Source organism: Mobula birostris, chromosome 28 (genome assembly GCF_030028105.1).
Source record: "Mobula birostris isolate sMobBir1 chromosome 28, sMobBir1.hap1, whole genome shotgun sequence".
Taxonomy (NCBI): Eukaryota; Metazoa; Chordata; class Chondrichthyes; order Myliobatiformes; family Myliobatidae; genus Mobula; species Mobula birostris.
Window position 1 is genome coordinate 17,358,895 of NC_092397.1, and position 22,534 is coordinate 17,381,428.

Genomic DNA, 22,534 nt, shown 5'->3' on the forward strand with positions numbered 1-22,534 from the left:
GTCTGTGTGGGGGGCCGCTCCTTGCACAGACACTAGAGCAATGTGTGGTTAAGTGCCTTGCTCAAGGACACAAACAAGCTGCCACAGCTGAGGCTCGAACTAGCGACCTTCAGATCACTAGACGAACACCTTAACCACTTGGCCACGTGCCCAACACTAATATTATTATAATTCATGGAAAATTTTATGTAAAACGACAGATTTCAGCGATTCTGACACCATCCTCCACTCTCCGACAGTGTGGTCACCAAACAGAAATCACACGACTTCAGGAACGGCCTCAGACAACTTTAAGGATGTCCTCGGCTGCGCACGTCCGCAGTGACGGCATCTCCAAGCATCCTTTTTATTTACAGTCTATTCAAAAACCAAATATGCAACATTACATTCGTTTAAAAAAATAAACGGCACGTGGAAAGGAAAAGTCCTGCCCCAGCAAGAGTCTGTACAGAACGTAAAAGGTTGGAGTCGAGTTGTTTGGTATCGGCTGCCTCGGTGACCCGTGTGCTGATCGTGGACCGAGAGCTGTGCCGCCTGCCCGTGTTGGAGCGGGGTAAGTGCTGGGTGGATGGTGACGAGGCGAAGGGGTTCCGAGCTCCTGTGCAGGCGAGACAGGGTCCCCGAGGGTCCTGCATGAGGGCAGGGGCCAGTGCGGAATACAGATATCGTTTGCCTGTGGTGCTGGTGATGGTGGGGGCCATGTCTCTTCTACAGGGACAAATTGTGCTTCACTGGTGTAGGAAATTCCTGTGCTGATGCGTCTGCCCGATGCAACCCGCTCACACAAAGAGCAACCGGGAGTCTCGGGCGCCATCCCAGTCGAGGCCGGAAAGGATTCAGCTCAATGCCAACCCTCAATCCCGGAGCGGGCGCGAGTGGAGGATGGGGGTAAGTTCAGTTCCAGCCGCCCAGGGTTCCCCAAGCTCTCGCAGACCGAACCTTGCCAGCCCCTCAGACCACAACGGTCCCAGAAAAAAACAGCGCGGCACCGCCAACTTGGGAATCCACTGGGGGCGGGGCGTTTCGATTTGCTGGAACGTAAGAGGGAGAAGGAAGGCGTTCCCAGGTACAGAGAGGGCAACGGCTGGCCCGAAGGCATCCCAGGCTCTTCCAGAATTTCACATTTCTTCGCGGCCCCACCCTGGGATTTCATTCCACCGGAGGTAGCCCAGACACCTGGCGGGTGGCAGTCCAATCTGGCCTCATCTCGGCGCTCATCGGAGCGGAGCGGTGGTGTTCGACGGACAAGATCGGAAACGGTGAAGGGGTTGGGAGAGGAGAGGGGAGGAAACGAGTCCCTTGGTTTCCGTCTGTACAGTTCACATTCCTTCAGCTGTGCGGGTAGTACTGATTGTAGTTCCATGGGCTCTGATACCCGTACGATGCGTAGGGCTGGACGGGAGGAGAGAAACGGTCAAAGTTGGAGCTCGTCGCCAATTCTCTGTCCTCACCCTTTCAGACCAACTGCAAGGGAAACAGCTGCTAATGTACGGTATATGTGTTCTTGGTTATATTGGGCTGATAAAAATGGAATGACCACCTTGGGTTGATTTGGAATTGAAAGCTGTGAAACAATTTTACTTAACTTCGTTATTAGGAGCTTCTTTACCTGTACAACTGGCCAAAATTTCTAATCTAAATTTATATCCTATGATTAAGCAGTCATTACAAATTTGGTACCAGTTTCATGATTTTTTTAATCTCAAAAAATTTAACCTTCTTAGTTTAATTTATCGAAATTATTTATTTAAACCTTCACTAGGTGATCCTACCTTATTTCTTTGGAGGAATAAAGGAGTCTATTCCTTCACGGATCTGTTCCAAGGAGGCTGATTGATGTCTTTTGAGAAATTAGTAACTAAATACTCTCTCTCTACTCACATTTCTTGCAATATCTTCAGGTCAGACATTTCTTACAAGAATATTTAAGTAATTTTCAATATATACAGGATTCTGACCTGTTAGACATTATTTTAAAAATGAATCCTTTAGTGAAAGGTTTTATTGGGAAAATTTATAATTTACTATTACAACAGTACAATTAAGTAAGATTGCGAGCTTAACATGACCTTGATAACAGAGGATTGGTTGCGAATTTTGAAGTTGGTTAACTCTTCTTCGATTTGTGCCACTCTTTAATTCAATTTAAAATTGTACATCATTACTATTTGACAAAGGAGAAACGGTCTAAAATGTTTCCTAATGTTGATAGTCAGTGTGATAGATGTAAAACCGAGACAGCTACATTGACACAGATGTTTTGGTCGTGTTCTGTATTGAAACAGTCTTGGAAATCTATTTTCTTTATAATTTCTAAAGCTTTAAAAATTAATTTACAACCTAATAAATTGACAGTTTTGTTCGGTATAATCCCTCAATATATTCATGGTATTTCTACGTAATTGCATTTGTCGCATTATTGGCCAGAAGGGCTATTTTATTGAAATGGAAAGATGCCTCTGCCCCCACTTTGATACAATGGTTCTCTCAGGTGATGCTATGTCTTAGTTTGGAGAAAATCAGAAGTCGAACTTTTGATCCTCGATTTGACTTTTTGGGGTTCTTTTGCCCGCTACTATCATCTGATTTGCGTTAATTAAGATGGTCCCCTTCAGATTCTTGTTTAAATGGATCTGGTTGGCGGATTGATGTTTTTCTTTTATGGAAGCTTGTATGGCGTATAGCTCTGGGGTTCTGCTCCCAATGTTTGTTTGTTTGTTTTTAGTAGTTTTTTTTGTTTTAGTTAGTAGAGGTTCTGTTTTCCTCCTTTCCTTTTCCCAAAAAATAGTTTTAACACTTTATTTTTTCTTCTTCTTATTATTGATATATTATTTAGCTTTGTTAATCAGTTATTTGGTAATTTAATTCCTCATTGTATATATTGACATGTTGACTTGAGTACCTTAATGTTTTTTTTGTTGATCTTCAATAATAACAAAGAAGATTTTAAAATGAAAATGAAGGGAACAGCCTGCTTCCTACGCGCAGAGGGCGCTCTCTCTCTCTTCCTACGCGCGAGTGCGCACGCTTTCCATCTTGGCAGGTTCGCTTCGCTGGCTAACCTGTGTGTTGGGGTTTGGGAGGGAACTGGAGACCCCAGGTTACGCGCGCACGCAGCCCGCGGTCTGCGGCCCCGCCGTACCTGGTACCACGCGCTGTAGCTGTACGCCGCCTGGCTGTTGACGGCGTCTCCGCTGGTCAGGGCGGCGGTGCTGGTGGCGGCCGCGGCCGGCGTGCCCTCCTCCGCTCGTGCCCGCTTCTCGTCCGGCTCCTCCGTGCTGTGAGGTCGGGGCGACAGAGGCGGTCAGAACAAACGCACGGTGGCCAGCAGGATGCCTCCCTACCCCCAGAGGGAACGACCCCGACCCCGCTGCCTCGGTCTTCAGAAGAGCACGTGGGACAGAAGGGTTAGATTGCTCTAGGAGTAGACTAAAAGGCTAGCACAGCATGGTGGGCCAAAGGGCCTGTACTAGGCTATTTTCATCATTTCAACCCCTGCCAGGACGTTCCAGGAGCAGGTAATGTCTGAACAGACCTACGGGTCTTTGGAGATCGTGAATCTGCTGAGAGAGTTGTGTGATCCAAGAGATCGTCTTGGAATTACGCAGTGAATCTAACAACTAACTGCGATTCATGAATAGTTAGCGGGTAAAGTTATTGGTGTGGTCCAGTCACTCACCCCTATACAGGGCAGTGGGGACTTCCTCTGATATTTTGCTCCTGAGCCCATAGAGGTTTGTAGGAAGAGGGTGTGAATGTGAGGTACCAATGCCCAAATTTTCCTGGCTCCCCTGACAGCCAGTGACCGAATTACCCAGGGTGCCGGCAGACACACCACCCTCGCTCAGAGTTTCCTGGGTGGTCGCCAACAGCCACGGGACAGCGTAAGTTCCCAGGTGGGTTAGCCGCGGGACGGCGGGCGTTCCCAGGCGGGTTAACCGCGGGACAGCCGGCATTCCCGGGCGGGATAGCTGCCGGACAGCGGGCATTCCCGGACGGGTTAGCCGCGGGACGGCTGGCGTTCCCAGGCCAGTTAGCCATGGCTCAGCCGGCGTTCCCGGATGGGTTAGCCGTGGGACAGCCGGCGTTCCTGGGCGGGTTAGCCGCCGGACAGCGGGCATTCCCGGACGGGTTAGCTGTACGCTGAGCTCTCGCCGCCACCCTCCCTCCCTCTTGCCTGGACGAGCAGCCGAGCTCCCACCCCCCCACCGGCAATCGGACGGAGCAAGGGGCAGCGCAGAGGAGAACCCCCGTGCCCTGTACTCACCCGTTCTCCGCTGCCCGCTTCTTGCTAGCGTTCTGTTTGAGGAGCTTCTGGTGTTCGTCGTAGGCTTGGAGCAGGCTGCAACGGTAGGGTGAGGAAGAAACAAACAAGATAACATCAGGTACCCTCACTGAGGAGGAAACCGGAAGTCCACGAGCCAGTTCTCATTAGGGTTAGTAACTTTAAATTCCTCAGCGTTATCGTATCAGAGGCCCTGTTCCAGGACCAGCATTTCAGTGACATCACAAAGAAGCCACAACAGGGCCCCCACTTCCTTAGAGGTCTGCGCAGATCGTCTCACACTCGGACAGACTGCGACAGACGCAGGGTGCAGAGTATCCAGAGTACAGTGCCCAGGGTGCAGAGAACGTCATGTCAGGGGAGTGGAAGGGGCAGAGTTATGAAGGCAGGCACATGGATGAAAGGACAATGGAGGCATCGTGGGAGAGAAGGTCTCGATCGGTCTTGGGGTTTGTAGTTCAATCCTGGCACTGTCTGTAAGGAGTTTATACATCTGTAAGGTGCGTGCGTGCGCATGACAGGGATAATTAGAAAGAGATAGAGACAGATGGAGATATACACACGTAAAGATCAAAAGGAGATCCTGACATGCAAGTTCCTCCAGCATTTTCTGTGTGTTATTCCAGCTATTTCTTTATTTTCATACTGTGCAATATCGTTTTTTTTCGGGGGGGGGGCTGAGGGGTGAAGAAAAGCAAATGCTGGAATGGCATTCAGAAACCTCCCCCACCTTCAGAGAGAAAAATGCCAATCTTAAGCACAGGCCAATCCGCAGATGCTGGAAACCCAGAGCAACACAACTCAATGCAACACACACACACACAAAATTGTTGGGGCAGCTCAGCAGGCCAGGCAGCCTCTATAGAATAAACAGGAGCAGGAGTTGGCCATTCTGCCCATTGAGTCTGCTCTGCCATTCAGTCATGGGCTGATCCAATTCTTCCAGTCATCCCCACTCCCCTGCCTTCTCCCCATACCCTTTGATGCCCTGGCTAATCAAGAACCTATCTATCTCTGCCTTAAATACACCCAATGACTTGGCCTCCACAGCCGCTCGTGGCAACAAATTCCACAGATTTACCACCCTCTGACTAAAGTAATTTCTCCGCACCTCTGTTCTAAATGGATGTCCTTCAATCCGGAAGTCGTGCCCTCTTGTCCTAAACTCCCCTACCACGGGAAATAACTTTGTCATATCTAATCTGTTCAGGCCTTTTAACATTCAGAATGTTTCTATGAGATCCCCCCTCATTCTCCTGAACTCCAGGGAATACAGCCCAAAGAGCTGCCAGACGTTCCTCATACAGTAACCCTCTCATTCCTGGAATCATTCTTGTGAATCTTCTCTGAACCCTCTCCAATGTCAGTATATCCTTTCTAAAATAAGGAGCCCAAAAACTGCACACAATACTCCAAGCGTGGTCTCACGAGTGTCTTATAGAGCCTCAACATCACATCCCTGCTCTTATATTCTATACCTCTACAAATGAATGCCAACATTGCATTCGCCTTCTTCACAACTGACTCAACCTGGAGGTTAACCTTTTGGGTATCTTGCACAAGGACTCCCAAGTCCCTTTGTATCTCTGCATTTTGAAGTATTTCCCCATCTAAATAATAGTCTGCCTGTTTATTTCTTCCACTAAAGTGCATAACCATACAGATTGCAACACTGTATTTCATTTGCCACTTCTTTGTCCATTCCCCTAAACTATCTAAGTCTCTCTGCAGGCTCTCTGTTTCCTCAACACTACCCACTCTTCCACCTATCTTTGTATCGTCGGCAAATTTAGCCACAAGTCCATTAATCCCATAGTCCAAATCATTAACATACATCGTAAAAAGCAGTAGTCCCAACACCGACCCCTGTGGAACTCCACTGGTAACCGGCAGCCAGCCAGAATAGGATCCCTTTATTCCCACTCTCTGTTTTCTGCCGATCAGCCAATGCTCCACCCATGCTAGTAACTTCCCTGTAATTCCATAGGCTCTTATCTTGCTAAGCAGCCTCATGTGCGGCACCTTGTCAAAGGCCTTCTGAAAATCCAAGTACACGACGTCTACTGCATCTCCTTTGTCTACCCTGCTCGTAATTTCCTCAAAGAATTTCAGTAGGTTTGTCAGGCAGGATTTTCCTTTCTTGCCATGTGCCTTCAGATACTCTGCAATGTCATCCCTCACAATCGATTCCAACAACTTCTCAACCACTGATGTCAGGCTAACAGGTCTATAGTTTCCTTTCTGCTGCCTCCCACCTTTTTAAATAGCGGAGTCACATTTGCAATTTTCCAGAGAGGAGTGAGCAATTGAAGTTTCTGGGTGAGATCTCTCACCTGGATTTTGAGATGTAATGAAGGGTCTCAGCCCAAAATATTACCTATTCATTCCCCTCCATAGACGCTGCCTGACCTGCTGAGTTCCTCCAGCATTTTGCGTCATAAGAACTAGGACATCTGACCCGTTGAGTCTGCTCCACCTACCTTCCCCACCCCCCCATAACACACAACTCCTCCGCTATGCCAGAATTTTACAAAGGAAGCACCAACGGCCAGTCTCACCTGCGCACGCTGGAGCCGAAGTCCTCCAGGAATTCCACTCTCCGCTGGGAGAAGACGATCTTGATTTCCAGCGGGAGGGAGCCGGTGAGCACCTGGTCAAAGCAGCCCAGGATGTTGGTCTCGTTGGCGCGGACATCGCAGCTGAATTCCAGTTCCAGCAGGTTGAGGTAGAGCTTCACGTTGTCCTGCGGGGGACAGGGGCTCCGAGATTAGAGGGAGCAGCGCGGGGGGGGGGGGGGGGTCTACGGTGTCTCGAGCCCGACACGTACTCACCACCGGGAAGAAAGCAGACCAGCATTTCACCAATTTCAAAGATTCGGCATGACATCAGAGACTCTGAGAAACTTCTACAGATCAGAATCAGGGTTTAGTATCACCGGCATGTGTCGTGAAATTTGTTAACTTAGCTGCAGCAGTTCAATGAGGGAGAGTGGGAGTGTGAGAGATTCTTAAGATTTTTAAGAAGTTAAAATTAAAAAAGTGCAAAAAAGAGAAATAATTTTTAAAAAGTTAGGTAGTGCTCATGGGTTCAATGCCCATTCAGGAATTGGATGGCAGAGGGGAAGAAGCTGTTCCTGAATCACTGAGTGTGTGCCTTCAGGCTTCTGTATCTCCATCTTGATGGTAACAGTGAGAAGAGGGCATGTCCTGGGTGATGGGGGACCTTAATGATGGACGCCACCTTTCTGAGACACCGCTCCTTGAAGATGTCCTGGATACCACTGAGGCTGGTGCTCAAGGTGGGGTTGACTAATTTTACAACTTTCTGTAGCTTCTTTCGATCCTGTGCAGTAGCTCCGCTTCCCCCCCCCATACCAGACGGTGATACAGCCAGTCAGAACGCTCCCCACTGTACACCTGTAGAAGTTTCCAGGTGTTTTAGTTGACCAACCAAATCTCCTCAAACTCCTGATGAAATATAACCGCTGTTGTGCCTTCTCTGTAGCTGCATCGAGGTGGACAGCAATCTGTACCTCGGTCCTAAGAAGGGTCTGGGCCCGAAACGCCAACTGTTTACTCATTTTCATCGAGGGGTGTCCTTGGAGGACGGAGACGAGGAGGAGTTTCTGACTGGTTGTACCTCAGTCTGATATGGGAACTCCAACGGGCCGGAACGCAAAAGGCCATGAGGAGCGGGGGACTCAGCTCTTCCTACCATCGCGGACATCTCTGATAGGGAATGTCTCAGGAAGGTGGAGTCACTCACCGGGGTCCTCCACCTCTTATCGATGCTGCCGTCAGCCAGGAGGAACAGGAGCCTGAAGGTCCACAGGTCAAGGTTCAACAAGGGCTTCTTCCCCACTGCCGTCAGGTGTCAAGAAAATGTGGTAGTCAAACATACTTTGAGGATTTGGAAACAATTTAAAAAACACTTTGGTTTATTGAGATTCTCCTTTCCTAGTCCCATTTAAAAAAATTTTTTTTTAAGCCTTCTATGACTGATGTCGTTTTTAAACAATGGGAAGGATTGGGTATTACATGTTTCCGGGATCTGTTTGTAGGAGAAAGTCTTTCTTCATTCGAACAATTGTCAACTAAATATAGTTTACCAAAAACCCATTCTTTTCGGTACTTATAAGTTAGAGATTTTCTGAGATCTCAACTATACACATTTCCTAATAGTCCTGATAAGAACATATTAGATGAAATTCTTAATATGAAACCATTCTATAATGGTTCAATATCCAATATTCATGTTATGTTGTTGGGAATGAGAAATGATTCTTTAGACAAAATCAAAAATCTTTGGGAACAAGATTTACAGACTTCAATTTCTGAAGAAACTTGGAATGAGAATTTTAAATTGGTTAATACTTCATTGTTATGTGCTCGTCATTCCCTCCTACAATTTAAAGTGGTTCATTGGGCTTATATGACCAAGGATAAATTATCTCATTTTTATAGGGATATATCTCCCTACTGTGATAAGTGTAACAATGGAGAAGCTTCACTTATTCATATGTTTTGGACATGCCCAAGTCTTGGGAAATATTGGAAGGAAGTATTCCAAACTTTTCCTGTACTCTTTAAAGTAAATTTTAAGTCTAATCCTTTGACTGCCCTATTTGGTATTGTTGGAAGGAAAGATACCATTTTGAAGACATCTGATCTGCACATTCTAGCTTTTATCTCCCTTATGGCTAGACGGGCGCTTTTGTTTAAACTGAAGGATGCTGTTCCGCCTAATCATGCCCAGTGGTTACGGCAAGTTATGGCATGCCTAAATTTAGAAAAGATTCGTTGTTCAATTTCTGAATCTAACCAAGATTTTCAAAATTTGTGGGTGCTGTTTTTAAATTATTTTCATAATCTTTGACTTCTTGTTAAAGTATGGAGTTGGTTAATAGCATATTTTATTATCTGATAAGTTTTTTTTCTTTTTTTTTCACCAAACAGCTTTGACTTTGGTAGTGGGTGTAGATTTTTTTAATAAAATTGTTTATATTCTAATATACTAATTAATCTAATCTATATGAATATAGAGTAAGGAGTTCGGTAATGTGATTCAATATACTGTATCTGGTATTATTATATTTTTTGTTTTGTTTTATAATATGTATTCTCTTGGACTCTGTGTTCTTCTATATAGAAATCAATAAAAATATTGGAGAAGAAAGAAAGAAAGAAAGACAAAAAACTTCTGTAGAGGGTTGTAAATCTAGTCAGCTCCATCTTGGGTACCAGCCTACAAAGTACTCAGAACATCTTTAGGGAGCGGTGTCTCAGGAAGGCAGTGTCCATTATTAAGGACCTTCTACACCCAGGACATGCCCTTTTCTCACTGTTACCATCAGGGAGGAGGTACAGCAGCCTGAAGGTACACACTTAAGTGATTCAGGAACAGCTTCTTCCCCTCTGCCATCCGATTTCTGAATAAACATTGAAGCCATGGACACTACCTTACTTTTTTAAAAAAATATATTATTTGATTTTTGCACAATTTTTAATCTATTGAATATATGTATATTGTAACTTATTCATATATTGTATTTTGTTTATTTTTCCTCTATATTATGTATTGCATTGAATTGCCACAAAGTTAACAAATTTCATGCCACATGCTGGTGATGATAAACCTGATTCTGATTCTCAAACTGACCTGAAAATCTCTAACGCTACCTCAGTCCATCTTTCCTTTCTTATTTTTCTTTAATCTGTCAGGCAAGTTGCGTTTAATCGCTATGGTGAGGTAGTGACTGGGGTCGGGCCAGTCAGTTCAAGAACTGCACAGCCAAGGTGAGGGGGCGGGGTGTGTGTGTGTGTGTGTGTGTGTGTGTGTAATACAACAGAATGAATGGAAAAACTACACCCAGACAGAGACCACCACCCGGGACACTGGACCCCTGCCCCTCACCTTGTCCCTGTCGATGGCCTCGAGGAGCACCTTCCTGGCCTTGGCCAGGTTGCGCTGCACCTTCAGGAGCTGCCGCGAGAGCTTGACGGCGAAGAAGGAGGCCAGCGGCGTGTCCTGGTGCTGCTCGACGGCCTCGCGCAGCAGCGCCTCCGCCTCGTCCACGTTGCCGCAGCGCCGCTCCAGGCTCACCCGCCGGAGGAGAACCATGGCCAGGCCCGGCACCACCATCTGGAAGGAGTGCAGGATCCTCTGCGCTTCCTTGAGCTCACCTACGAGGGGGGGCGGGGGGAGAGACCACGGCAGGCCGTTGAGTGGAGGATCAGAATGAACAGGGTTGGTGGGGGTCGGGGGCAAGACAGCAGCCTGCCCGTGAACTGGCGGCTCCACCTCTGACTGGTCGGGTCTAAACGAGTTGGCGAGGGGAGATTTTTGCCGTGGTACCTCCACCCAAAGCCTCCCTGACCTCCCGCCGCTCAGATTTGCCCCTTGCCCGCCCGACCCCGCTCGCGCTCTCCCGACCCGCCGTTCACTTTACCGCAGCTACGTTACGAGGCGGCTCGGTGGGCGGGACGGCTGCCTCGTGGCTCCAGAAACCCGGGTTCAATCCCCACCCGTGTCCGTCCCTCTCTGTCCTCATCTGTGTGGGGGCGGGAGGAGTGGTGCGGAGGGAGAATGAAGGAGTAAAGATGGCTGTCGGTCGGCATGGATTCCGTAGGCCGAAAGCCCTGTTAAACCGGGTGAACCAAGGACACGGATGGGCTGAATGCAGGTCACCTCTTCCCCAGGTTAGGGGTATCAAAATCTTGTGGGTACCAGAGAGCGTCGTGCAGGCGAATTTACAGAAAGCTCTACCGCAAGTGTGAGGACATACTACTGGCAATATAAAGACTTACTCACTGAAGACTCACAGTTACTTCCGGTTTCTGCGGCGAGATTTTTAACCGGAACTTGAGGGGCAGCTTTATTTTTCCAGAGGGTGGCACACACGTTGAACGAACCGCCTGAGAAGTGCTTCAGGCAGGCGCTGAGCATCAACAACTTTGGAACGACAGTTGGATAGATACTCGGATAGGGAAGGCTTAGAGCAGGGGGTTCTCAAAGCCCTACTTTCCATGCCACAGACCCTTACCATTAACGGAGGAGTCCGAGGACCACCGGTTTAGAGAGATGGTGGGCCGAACGCTGGTGAATGGGAGCAGCTTGGATGGGATTCTCAGTCAGCATGGGCCAGTGGGCCGAATGGCCTGTTTTCCCCTGTATAACGATGGATCCAAGGGCTGACCATGGGCCAAGGGCCTGTTTTCCCCTGTATAACGATGGATCCAAGGGCTGACCATGGGCCAGTGGGCCAAGGGCCTGTTTTCCCCTGTATAACGATAGATCCAAGGGCTGACCGAACCCTTGAAGCAAATTAAACCACTTTGTAGATCTTTTTTATTTACAATGGGCCAATGAAAGACTTGGATCTATCCTCACAAAATGTGAGAAACATCGGAGAGGAGATTGGACAAAGAGCGAGGAGTCCCCCCCCCCCCACCACACCTGCTATCCTCTTGCTGGAGACTGCCTGGGGCAGTGCAAGGCAAACTTTGGGCGGTGCAGTCAGCACGACGCTCTGCAGTGCCGGCGGCCCGGGGTTCAATTCCCGCCGCGGTCTGTGAGGAGTTTCTACGTTCCCTCCCAGTGACTGCTTGGGTGTCCTCTGGGTGCCCTGCTTTCCTCCCGGAAGGGTCCGCAACCTCCTCATCGGGAGACCAGCCAGTGCGGACCCTCCTCGCCGACAATCGACACCGGCACACCTCAAGGACGCCGGCTCTGTCCGCTGCTCTACCGTCCCTACACAGCTCAATTGCCATCAGTCGATCTCCTATACACGATCGGCATCTATCACCCAGGATATGCTCTCTTATCAGTCCCAGCAGCCTGGAGGGACACACTCCGCAGTCTCTTCCCCCCTCCGCCAACAGACGTCTGAACAGACGACGGAGCCGCAAACACTACCTCACTACTTTTGTGCTGCTTAATTTAATTTTTTAATACATCCACTTCTTTCTGTAGTTTATAACCATTCTTCTGCTGCCACAAAATAAATTTCACAACGTACATTATGTCAGTGATAATCAACCTGATTCTGATTGGCCTGAGGTAACGGAGGCTTGTGACATGCTAACGTTATTAGGCAAGGCACTGAGTTTGAGTTGGTAAATTACAGAACACAGCTTTATAAAACTCTAGTTAGGCTGCGTCCTGAGCATTGCATTCAGTTCTGGAGTATTGTTGACCCCAGAGATTAGGTAGGTTAGACTACGAGGAGAGATTCAGTCGCCTGGGACTGTACTTGCTGGAATTCAGAAGGATGAGGGGAGAACATAGAAACATATAAAAACCATAAAATTATGAAAGTGAGGCAGGAAAGTTGTTTCCACTGGTAAGTGAGACTAGAACTAGGGGACACAGCCTCAAGATTCCGGGGAGCAGATTTAGGATGGAGATGAGGAGGAACTGCTTTTCCCAGAGAATGGTGAATCCGTGGAATTCTCAGCCCAATGAAGCAGTGGAGGCTGCCTCAGTAAATAGGTTGGAGAGATTTTTGCATAGTAGGGGAATTAAGGGTTGTGGGTAGGTGGAGGTGAGTCCATGGTCAGATCAGCCATGATCTTATTGAATGGTGGAGCAGGCTCGATGGGCCAGATGGCCGACTCCTGCTCCCGTTTCTTATGTTCTTAGTTCTGCTTGCCCCGTTAACAGGAAGGATGTTGAGGCTTCGGAGAGGGTGCAGAAGAGGTTTACCAGAATTGCTGCCTGGTTTAGAGGGCATGAGCTATAAACGAGAGGCTGGACAATCTTGGGTTGTTTTCTCTGCAGCGGCGGAAGGTGAGGGGAGATCTGATAGAGGTTTACAAGATTAGGAAATGTTACATCTTGTAACTTCAACACATAAACTCTGTAAGGAATAATCGGAGATAACTGGAGTACGTTTTTTTATAACTCTCGTCAGGTGTGCACTTCTGACAGGATGGCGTAAGAAAAGATGGGCTGACACTGGAGAGGGTTGAAAGGAGGTTCACAAAAATGGTTCTGGGATTGAAAGGTTTGTCATTTGAGGAGCGTTTGATGGCTCTGGACCTGTATTCACTGGAAATCAGAAGAACGAGGGGTGACCTCATTGAAACCGACTGGATGTTGAAAAGTCTCGATACAGTGGATGTGGAGAGCATGTTTCCTATGTTGGAAGAGTCTAGGACCAGAGGACACAGTTTCAGAATAGAGGGGTGTCGAGGAGCAAGTTCTTTAGCCAGAGCTGGAGAATCTGTGGAGTTTGTTACCACAGGCCAAATCTTTGGGTATAATTTAGGGCAGAGGTTGATAGATTCTTGATTAGCCAGAGCATGAAGGTAGAAGGTTGGGACTGAGAGGGAATTGGATCAGACATGATGAAATGGCACAGCAGACTCGATGGGCCAAATGGCCTAATTGTGCTCCTACGCCTAAGGTAATGGCATATCCATTCATGTACTTTGACATATAACCCGCAATGAATTATTTAAACAAAGAATGTTTAATCAAACGATATATTTACTCAAATATTAGTAAATATTAAATAGACAACAGGAAAAGCATAGATAGAGCCATTATTCTTTACAGTGTTACGCAGGATAGAAGCTACCTTAGTCCCAATTCAACCACGCAGACAAAATTAACCACCTGAGCTTGACCCACATCCCTCTCAACCTTTACTACCCGCTCAAACATTTTCTTCTTAAGTGCCATAACTATCCCTGCCTCTAGAGATTCTGCAGGCGCTGGAAATCCAGTGTAACACACACAAAATGCTGGAGGAACTCAGCAGGTCAGGCAGTGTTCCCGGAAAGATGTTTCTGCCCGAGACCCTTCATCAGGACCGGAAGGGAAGGGTGGGGGGGAGAAGATGTCAAGAGTGCGAAGTGGGTGGGGGGGGGGGGAGCGGTCAGATGGGTGGGGGAAGGTGGGATACAGTTAGAAGCTGGGAGGTGATAGGTGGAAAAGGGAGAAGGCTAAAGGAGGAATGTGATAGGAGAGGAGAGTGGACCGCACAAGAGAAGGCGAAGGAGGGGCACCGGAGGGAGGTGATAGGCCAGCGAGGAGGAGAGGTAAGAGGGGAGTCAGAATGGAAGAAAAAGGAAAGGGAAAGGGGGGGATTACTGCAAGTTAGAGAAATCAATGTTCATGCCATCAGGTTGGAGGCATCTACCGCCTTTTTAGTAGCTCAGTCCATCTACCCACCAACTTCAGTGTCCTTCAGATCCTACTTAAGTCCTCTAAGCTCTTACCTTAAGCCTGTGCCTTTTAGATCGGGACTCCCTTACTCTGGACACTGTGACCATTCACCTTATCTGTGCCCCTCAGGATTTTATAAACCCCCGTAAGGTCACCCCTTAGAAAGGCAAGTCCCAGCCTATACCGCCTCTCCCTACAACTCCAGCGCTCACCCGCACCCACAAGCCCCCAGCGCGGGGACTGCCCTCTCCGGCTTAACGACATCCGTTCTATTGCTGGGCGACCAGAACTGCATGCAGGGCTCCAAAGAAAGATCTTAAGATGAGTTTTGATGTGCATGTCGATGTGGCGTGCTCCGTGGACAGTGCGCGCTGGGGGGTGGGGTGGGGTGTTTTGCCCTGCGCAGAGTTGAGTTCAGTGCTTCAACTTAATGCAGTGCTCTGAAATCACATCTGTACTGCTATGCTGTAGGTTTTTCATTCAGCAGCTCTGTAAGAGCAGTCTGTTCTGCGGTCAACTTGTTTGGGTTATTGCTGAAGATAAGGGATGATGTGGAATGTGTACCATCCAATTAGCGGGAGGTTCAGGTGCGGGACGGTAAGGTTGGTCTTGGGGTTTTGTTCAAGAGGAGATGGAGAGAGAAGATGCCGGGGAGAGCATTATCTTGTGGCATTAATTTATAACAGGGTAGTGAATTACACAGTCTCCACACAAACGGGGTTGTGGGGGGGGGGGGGAGACTGCCTCAGTCTCACACGTTTGGTGGGGCTGGAGATCGTCTTTCATGGACTTACGCAGCCAAGGAAACCCGAGTGTTTCATTAATATCAGGGAATGTATACAACCCGAAATTCTTACTCTTCACAGACAGCCACAAAAGACAAAAAAAAAACCCCAATTGAATGACAGAAATGTCGGCACCCCAAATCCCCCCTCCCCTTATTTGTTCCAGCAAAAACACCACCATGCAACCAATGGAAAAACACCGAAAGAAACCATAACCCAGGTTCTAATCAGAAGACTAATTCGGCATCTCAGGATAAGCTCTCTCTCAGCTAGCGAAGCGGCGGGAGAGAGAGATATCGCTCCTGCAACAAACGAGAGTGGGAGGCCAGCACCTCGCCATTTCTCGCGAGCCGGTGACAAGCCAATGTGTCTGTCGCGTGCACGTCGGAACGCGTCGCTTGTGCCAACGGCAGCCTGGGGAAACCGGCCACATGGCAGCAAGCCCACAATTTACTAACCCTAACCCCGTGCGTCTTTGGGACGTGGGAAGAGAAGGGGGTGCCCAGAGGAAGCCCTCTGGGGCCGTGTTGAGAACAAACTCCTCCAGAGAACTGAACCTCAATTGCTGCAATAGCATTACTCTAATCACTAAGCTACTGGGCCACACGTGGAGGAGCAGAGATTTAAGGTTATTGATACTACTGGAGAGGAATTAAAGGAAGTTTCTATATCCAAAGATGGAAGAGAAATGAGCCAATACAATGTAGAGGATTGAGAGATTTGACAGAGCGATACAGAATTATGAAGGGTATATATGGGGTAGATGCAAGCACGCTTTTTCCACTGAGGTTGGGTGGGACAACACCTTGAGGTCACGGGTTAAGGGTGAAAGGTGAAAAGTTTAAGGGGAACATGCGGGGAAACCTAGAGGGCCGTGAGGGCGCAGAACGAGCTGCCAGCGCAAGTGGTGCTTGCGAGCTCGACTTCAACGCTTAAGAGCAGTTCTGGTAGGTACATGAATGGCAGGGGTACGGAGGGCGATGGTGGATGGGAGTCGGCAAGTTGAAAGGGTCTAGATGGGTCGAAGGGCCCGTTCCCGTTTCCACGACGACTACTAGCTCACCGGCTAGGCCGCCCCGCGTACAGGGCCTGCCCAGCGTCCCGGTGCAGGTGCGACGCGGCGGCGGCCTACCTTGCTGCTCTTCGAAGGCGGCCCACAGCAGGTGAAGGGTGGGCTTCTTGGGCAGGTGAACCATGCAGGCCCTCTGGAAGACATTGCGGACGGCCTCCACGCTGTGGTTCTCCAGGTACTTGGCGTACTGTGGGGAGAAGGAGGTCAGAGAAGGATGAGGCTAGACGAGCAGCAGACCGTTCCGGCGCCTCTGCGCCGCATTAGAAAATAAAAAGACATCATGGTACAGCTTATTGAGAACTGGAGGGGTCACTCACAGTGATAACACGCTTACACATTTCTTCCGCAATCCCTTAACTTCTTTAGTTTGAAGCAACACGAGCAGATAAAACAGCAATGGAATTAAAAGATTATGTTAGAAGTCAAGTCATCAAAGAAAAACGTGAAATTCTTTTGTTGGAACGCTTGCAAACAAAAACAACAAAACACAAATTGAAATAAAAAAGGTTCAGGAAGCCGCTGGTGGGAGGGGGTGTGGAGACCGGGCAGGACTGCCGGGGTCTGCACCCCCTCCCGAGGGCGAGCTTCTGAGAAAGGGGGGTTCACCTTGATCCAGAAGTCCTCGTACAGAGCACAGGCGATCACGCAGCGCTCGAATAGTACCAGTACTCGCTCGTTGGTGCCGCTGGCGATCTCGAAGTCCAGGTAGTCCTTCCAGTTCTTCAGCTGCACCCTCTCCAGGGGCTTGACGTGGAAGTAAGGTCGCTTGATCTGGGGAGAGGGCAGCAAGAGGTGGCAGTGAGCGGGGCAGAGGTCGAGAGATAGGCCCCCGCCCCCTCCCCGCTCCTTCAGCCGCGCAGCGTCTTCACTTTTCTGCAAACCCTTACTAAGCCTACCACCGTGCGTTGATCATGCTCTGAATCGGATCGCTGATCTAAGGAAGGGCGAGCTAGCGTTGGAGAGCGCCCAGAGCAGTTCCACAAGAATGAAGGCGTAAACAAACTGGAAGCCTTCGATGGCTCCGGGCCCGTACCCGATTGCGTTTAGAAGACAAGAGAGGAGAATCTCATTGAAACCTATCAAATCTTAAAGGCCCAGATAGTGTGGATGAAGACAGGATGCTTCCTATAGTGGGGGAGTCTCCGACCAGAGGGCACAGCCGTGGAATAGGACGTCTCTTCGGAACAGAGGTGAAGAGGAATTTCTTTTTCCGGCCAGGGGCTGGCAAATCTGTGGAACTTGTTGCCACAGACAGCCGTGAAGGCCAAGTCACTGGGTATATTTAAAGCAGAGGTTGATAGGTTCTTGATTGGTTGAAGGTTGCGGGAAGAAGGCGGAAGAACAGGGTCAGGAGGGGTTGATCGAATGGCGGAGCAGACTCAATGGGCCAAATAGCTAAAGAAATTCCTTCTCATCTCTATTCTAAAGGGATGTCCTATACTGGGGCTGTGCCCCCTGGTCCTAGACTCCCCCAGTATTGGAAACAAGCCATCTTTTTTTTTACTCAGTACCCATCTGTACCTTTGTAAAGCTGAGATGAGGGGTTAACACCGGGAATTATTTGGGGTGTCGGACACATCGAGAGAGGGGCAGATTCCGTTTGAATGGCAGGCCAACCTCCCCCTTTCCAGCACAGTCACCGGAGTGGAGCGCGACCCCGCCAAGCAAGGCAGCGCAGAGTCGCCCTTACCGCCTCTTCGAAGTGCCACCTCTTGCTGACCTCCTCCTCGTTCAGGAGGTACATCTCTTGCCGAGTGGCCTCCAGGTGGGCTCTGATCCTCCCCATCTCCGTGTCGGCCTGGACGGGCATGGAGGGAAAGGAAGGGGACACAGATCAGCCGGGGAGGGGGGGGGGGAGGATGAGCATCTCGGTACAGAGCACATTCACGAAACGGGTCCCCACCCCCCTGTACACAACAGCTCACGGCAACACACCCTGGAACACACATAGAATGGCACCATCTTCACAGTGGACCACACAATAAATCTACGCCACCTACTGGGGACAGGAGCAGAGCCCAGCGTGATCCTCTGCTGCTGTGGCCCATCTACTGCAAAGTTCAACGTGTCGTGCATTCAGAGATGCTCTTCAGCACACCACTGTTGTAACGTGTGGTTATTTGAGTTTCTGTTGCCTTCCTGTCAGCTTGAACCAGTCTGGCCCATTCTCCTCTGATCTCTCTCATTAACAAGGCGTTTTCACCCACAGAACTGCCCCTCACTGGATTTTTTTTTTGGTTTTCCGCACCATTCTCTGTAAATTCTCCAGACTGTGAAGGGAGGAAGGGGGCAGGGGAAGGGAGAGGAACGCAGCCCTCTCCTGAGAAGTCAATTATGTCACGCCAATCCTTTGACATTGGAGTCAACGGACTAGAAAAAGGGTCCCCACCCTTTCTTGCAGCGCCGACCGGTTTAATATTAACAATATTCTTGTGGACCAGCCGCCGGGGGGGAGGGGGTGTTCAAGTAGGGTTAAGCTCACCTCAACATGTCCTTTACAGTTAGGGTTGCCAACTTTCTCACTCCCAAATAAGGGACAAAATTAGCAGTCAAATCCCGGGACACTTTACCCCAGGAAAGACTACCATGACCATGAAGCCTTGCGTGGGCACCTGTGTGCGCATGCGCGTACCTGCCGATTTTTTCCCCACAAATCGGTTTTGCCTTCATCTTCCCGACTATACTGTACATACATTATTTCTACTTTACATAGGCTGTGTATTTATCATATCATTCCTGCTTTTGCTATATGTTAGTGTTATTTTAGCTTTTATGTGTTATTTGGTATGATTTGGTAGGTTATTTTTTGGGGCTGGGAACACTCAAAAATTTTTCCCATATAAAGTAATGGTAATTGCTTCTTCGCTTCACGCCATTTTGGCACGAAAGGTTTCATAGGAACGCTCTACCTTAGCAGGGGAAATACGGGACAAGGGCGATCCTGTATGGGACAAACCAATTTAGCCCGATATACGGGATGTCCCAGCTGATACGGGACAGTTGGCAACGCTATGTTCAAGTTCAACAGTGTGTGACGGAATGAGGAAAGGTGCAGCTGACTCGTATCGTTTCCTCGCGGCCCGGTAGCACATGCTTTGTGGCACGGTGGTTGGGGACCGCTGGACTAGAACTACCCTGTGATTACTGGCAACGTAGGCAGACAATATGGCCTTAGGACGCCTGGCATCGCACGGCCCTTACCGTGTACACGGTTCAGCAAACTGCAGCCCAACAGTCAGCAAGAGCGACTGTACTTTCTCCCCGTCACCACAGACAAAAGAGCAGGCGGAAAGGACGAATATTAGCCGGGGGACTGAGATCAAGAGCTGCTAGCTGAACCCTGGTTAGACCACACTTGGAGTACTGTGTTCAATTCTGGCCGCTTCATTACAGGCAGGGCGTGGAAGCTTTAGAGGGGGCGCAGAGGAGGTTCACCAGGATGCTGCCTGGATTAGAGAGCACGTCTTATGAGGGCAGGTTGAGCGAGCGAGGGCTTTTCTCTCGGGAGCGGAGGAGGACGAGAGGTGACTGATAGAGGTGTGCGAGATGGTAAGAGACATTGAGAGAGGGGACAGCCAGCAGGGGTTTTTCCTCAGGGCAGAAATTTCTAACGTGAGGGAACATAATTTTAAGGTGACTGAAGGAAGGTGTAGGGGGTGCGTCAAGAGGAAGGTTTTTTTTTAAACATACAGTGGTGGGTGCGTGCAACGCACTGGTGAAGGAAGACATGCTGGGGACGTTTAAGGAATTCTTAGATAGGCCCATGGATGAAAGGAAAATGGAGGGTGACGTGGGAGGGAAGGGGTAGATGCATCGTAAAGAAAGCCAAAAGGTCAGGACAACATTGTGAGCTAGAGGGTCCGTACTGTTTTATGAGTCATACAGTGTTCTCCTGGTAAACAAATCCATCCACCTCTGGCCCTTGACTATCATATGTTGAAAGATTGGAGCAACTGGGCTTGTGTACTCTGGAATTTAGAAGGCTGAGAGGGGATCTGATTGAAACATATAAGATTATTAAGGGATTGGACACGCTAGAGGCAGGAAACATGTTCCCGATGTTGGGGGAGTCCAGAACCAGAGGCCACAGTTCGAGAATAAGGGGTAGACCATTTAGAACGGAGTTGAGGAAAAATTTTTTCACACAGAGGGTTGTGGTTCTGTGGAATGCTCTGCCTCAGAAGGCAGTGGAGGCCAATTCTCTGGATTCTTTCACGAAAGAGATGGATAGAGCTCTTAAAGATAGCGGAGTGATTATGGGGAGAAGGCAGGAACAGGGTACTGATTGTGGATGATCACAGTGAATGGTGGTGCTGGCTCGAAGGGCTGAATGGCCTCCTCCTGCACCTATTGTTTATTGTCTTTACTTTTCCTCACCTGCCTATCACTCCCCCCCAACCCCCCCAGTTCCCCTCTTCCTATGCTCCCCATCTGATTCCTTCCTCTCCAGCCCCCTTGACGTCTCCCACCTGGTTTCACCGATCACCTTCCAGCTAACCTTCCCCCCCCTGCCCCCCACCTTTTTTATTCCAGCATCTCCCCCCTTCCTTCTCAGTCCTGAAGAAGAGCCTCGGCCTACAGCAGCGACTGTTTATTCATTCCCAGGGATGCCGACTTCCTCCGGCATTTTGCACGTGTTGCTCGGCGCAGAAACAGGCCCTTCGGCCCATTTAAGCTGCCCACTCCCATCGACCTGCACCAGGGCCACGGTCCCCCACATCCCTACCATCCATAGACACATCCAAGCTGCCCTTAAAAACGCTGAGACAGCTGTGCTCTGTATTGGTCCTGGGACCACAGCTGCTGGGGCGGTCGAGCGGTTACCGATGAACTACGGTTTCCGGCGGTACTTGTGAGGTCACCTTCTCTTGGTCTGTGGTGCCAACGCCAGGCGGAGGGTCATCGCCGGGTGGACCCTCGTCCGAATCCCCTTCAGCCGCGGCGAGGCTGGTCACGACCTCCGACCTCAGCCTGAGGAACTCATCAGTGGACAGGATGTCCTTGGGCGAGTAGCTCTGCACGTGCTCCTTGAACCTGTGTGAGGGGCAAGAGCTGCTGTTATCGGTCAGCCACCGGCTGGGTGCGGGGTGGGGGCACTGAGGTGACCACGGCGTTCCCCTGCCAAACCCCCCCCTTTACACTTGACCTTCCAGCCCCATGTCCGAAAGAGCAGAGTGTTCACCATACCTATGCCCACTGCATGTCCCCAGATCCACAGTGTCTCAATTCACTCACCCCTGCTCAAAATTTACTACAGTGCGCAAGATGATATTTTTTTTAAAAGATTACTCTGGACAACAAAGATTTTGCTTCCTGAACACTTTTGGGTGATCTTATGGATTTTCAGCTGATGATCGTGAAAATCACCATGAAATTTCCCAGTCACACACCATTTTTTGAAATCAGCTATATTTACAATTTCAATCCATAATTCGAGTCAATTAAAATGTTGCCCACAACGTCAGCCGGGAAGTTTTCTATCTTGTTGAGGGCATGCTTAGGCAGGGCGGGACAGGTTTTAGAAAGGCTATAAATTTCCGTGATGGAATTCGATATTTGGGACAGATGCTTCCTAGAATTATAGATGTTAAGATTTTAGGAAGGCAGTTTTGTTGATCCACAAATCAAACAGGTCATTGATGACAGGCAATTCGAAGATCTTCTGGTGGGACCGGAGAAAATCACATGGAAGGCATTCAAGGATGTTGTAGCTGGTTGACAGCATGCTTCAAGCACACAACCGTGTCTGTACAGCTGGGTGGGTATGGACAACTATGTGTAGCTGGTTGACAGCACGCTTCAAGCACACAACCGTGTCTGTACAGCTGGGTGGGTATGGACAACTATGTGTAGCTGGTTGACACCATGCTTCAAGCACACAAAACCATGAAGTGCAACATGTCACTAAAAATTCACTTTCTGCATTCCCACTTAAGACTTCCTCCCTGCAAATCTTGGCACTGTCGGCGACGAGCATGGTGAAAGGTTTCACCGGGACATCGTGGTCATGGAGAAACGGTATCAGGGCAACTGGAATCCATCAATGCTGGCTGATTATTATTGGACATTTAAGCAAGAAGCCTCAGACACTGTGTAAAAAAATCATCAACAAACCATTATTAGCCGAGTTGAATTATTGTAAAGTGTCAGCACTGTTGTGCAATTAAATGCATTATACTCAATAAAAGTTAATTTCTTGTTTCTCCAAATTCCTACATGATA

At 49.0% G+C, this 22,534-nt stretch overlaps 1 protein-coding gene across 1 annotated transcript in view; it reads right to left on the reverse strand.

Moving 5' to 3' along the window:
• Positions 1 to 1,385: 1,385 nt before the first annotated feature.
• Positions 1,386 to 22,534, reverse strand: part of LOC140189257 (pre-mRNA-processing factor 39-like) — a 36,558-nt gene continuing 15,409 nt past the window's right edge. The window contains exons 5-13 of the mRNA XM_072245942.1: positions 21,175 to 21,346; positions 18,003 to 18,110; positions 16,919 to 17,083; positions 16,373 to 16,499; positions 10,199 to 10,467; positions 6,844 to 7,028; positions 4,268 to 4,342; positions 3,143 to 3,278; positions 1,386 to 1,464 (exon numbers count right to left, since the gene is read on the reverse strand). Coding sequence (XP_072102043.1) covers positions 1,456 to 1,464; positions 3,143 to 3,278; positions 4,268 to 4,342; positions 6,844 to 7,028; positions 10,199 to 10,467; positions 16,373 to 16,499; positions 16,919 to 17,083; positions 18,003 to 18,110; positions 21,175 to 21,346 — 1,246 coding nt within the window. The 3' untranslated portion in view covers positions 1,386 to 1,455. The remainder of the gene's footprint in view (positions 1,465 to 3,142; positions 3,279 to 4,267; positions 4,343 to 6,843; positions 7,029 to 10,198; positions 10,468 to 16,372; positions 16,500 to 16,918; positions 17,084 to 18,002; positions 18,111 to 21,174; positions 21,347 to 22,534) is intronic.